The sequence below is a fragment of the Bison bison genome, unplaced genomic scaffold (assembly GCF_000754665.1).
Source record: "Bison bison bison isolate TAMUID 2011002044 unplaced genomic scaffold, Bison_UMD1.0 scf7180017848992, whole genome shotgun sequence".
Classification (NCBI taxonomy): Eukaryota; Metazoa; Chordata; class Mammalia; order Artiodactyla; family Bovidae; genus Bison; species Bison bison.
In genome coordinates this window covers 4,147-6,009 of record NW_011479565.1, presented here as the reverse complement: position 1 = coordinate 6,009, position 1,863 = coordinate 4,147, and the positions used below count along the sequence as shown (strand labels likewise).

Sequence of the window (1,863 nt, the reverse complement as noted above, 5' to 3'; positions counted from 1 at the left end):
ACTCCCACAGGGCCTGGCGGTGCCAACCTTGAGGGCGGGCCCCTTCTCGCTGGCCCGCTCACTGGCCCGCTTGCCCTCCAGCCCCAGCTGCACAAACAGCTCCAGCAGGTTCATGAGCAGTTCGTCCACGAGGTGCTCATCCTGGATGTTGGCCGCGATGTTGGCCAGAGCGTTGATCACCGCCAGCGAGCAGTGCCTGTGGGAGCCAAGGGACAGACGGATGGCAGGAGGTGAGCGAGCACAGCCAGGCCAGCCCTGGGGTCCAGGGGCCAGGCTCCCGAGGCGGCGGCAGCGAGCCCGCGGACGAGCAGCCCCAGAGCCAAGGGCTGTCGTGAGGACACACGCGGCGCCACGCACGCACACGGCTGGTGAGCGAGCTGAGGTCACGGCCACCCAGCTGCCCGCTCCCCCGGGGGGCAGGAGGAGCGAGGAGGACCTCCGCCCCTCCCTGTGCCCTGCCTGGGCCTGGCCAAGCCGAAGGAGGTCCTGTAAACACAGCAGGAGTGTCTGTCCTCGGGCGTCGCATCCGAGGCTGCAGTGCCCGCACTCAGGACCCCAAGGATGGCATGGGAGCCCTCGCCGGTGCGCCGCCCTGACCACAGAGGGGCGTGAGAGCTCCCTGACGTGCAGGCTCGGGCTGGCCAGACTGTGGCGCCGCTGCCCAATGGGCAGGCTGACCACGGGCAGGCCAGGCAGGGTGCCATGCCCACCGGGCATCGGGCAGGCTGGGTGTGAGCAAGGAGGTGCTTGCTGACGGCAGCGAGGGGCAGGCCATCCCCCCGGGACGCATGGATCTCTGGCACACGGTGCTTTTGTGAGAAGCAGCATTGACTTACGGGACAAGACCCGAGCGGCCCACTTTCTAAGGAAGCTCACCTGTAGCCGTGGTCCTTGTAGTCCTTGGTGGCCGAGTACACGACCGAGCTGGCCTTCACGCTGATCTGCTGAAAGAGGTTCCACACCTCCTGGTAAATATATTGCTGGAAAAGGAGGAGGGACCTGTGACCACATCTTGCCAGGAGCGCCCTCCACGGACACCCAGAGGGAACACGCCATGGGCCAGGGCCGTGGGGCCTGCAACTGCGCCAGGCCGCCCCTGCAGCTTCACGCAAACCTCCAGGCACACAGCTTCCGCCTCCACTCCAGTCTAGCCACGTCAGCAAGAGCTCAGCTCAAGCCGCTTTACCTGGCCGTCTAGGAACCACTACTCTGAGCTCCCTGACTTGGGAAAAGCCTTGGCACCCGGTGTTCAGGAAGTTGGGAGCGCGTGACCCTGGGAGAGCGAGTCTAGTCTGCACTCTCACGCTCCTGCGAGTCAGCGGAGCTTCCCGCGTGGGCCTGTGGCTCCCTTACGTTTCCGGTGATGACCAGGCAGCCCAGCTGGTCGATGATGAGCACGTCAAGCGGGGAGGGGGGCTGGCAGAATTTCTGCTGCAGGATCTGCAGAATGGGCTCCATGACCTTTGGGGTGTCCCTCAGGGCCACCGCGATGTGTCCCAAGGCTCGGATGGTGTGGTCAGGAATCAGGTGTGCATCCCTACAGAAGGAAGGACACGTGACCTGGGAACGGAGCTCCAACACAGGGTGGGAGATGGAGCCGGGGGCCTGGAGCCCAGGGTCGTCAGCCTCTCAGAGGAAGCGCACATCTGACAGTGACTGCCTGGGCCCTGCCAACGCCAGCACCAGGCAGGAAGACAGGGCTGTCTAGCCCAAACAGCGTCCGGGGGGACACTCCAAGGTGGGCCTCAGCGGACACGGTGGGACAGACCCAGCACCCGACTCCGTGCTGGACTAGAAAGAAGCAGAGGCGCGTGAGCAGCAGCCAGCCCGAGCCTCTGCTTCTTTCTAGTCCAGCACGGAGTC

General features: G+C 65.3%; 1 protein-coding gene across 1 annotated transcript in view; it reads right to left on the bottom strand.

Moving 5' to 3' along the window:
- The window catches only part of LOC104993170 (phosphatidylinositol 4-kinase alpha-like), a 4,261-nt gene extending 2,463 nt beyond the window's left edge, over positions 1 to 1,798 (bottom strand). Inside the window, exons 1-3 of the mRNA XM_010846301.1 lie at positions 1,354 to 1,798; positions 877 to 980; positions 28 to 196 (exon numbers count right to left, since the gene is read on the bottom strand). Coding sequence (XP_010844603.1) covers positions 28 to 196; positions 877 to 980; positions 1,354 to 1,458 — 378 coding nt within the window. The 5' untranslated portion in view covers positions 1,459 to 1,798. The remainder of the gene's footprint in view (positions 1 to 27; positions 197 to 876; positions 981 to 1,353) is intronic.
- Positions 1,799 to 1,863: the final 65 nt, after the last annotated feature.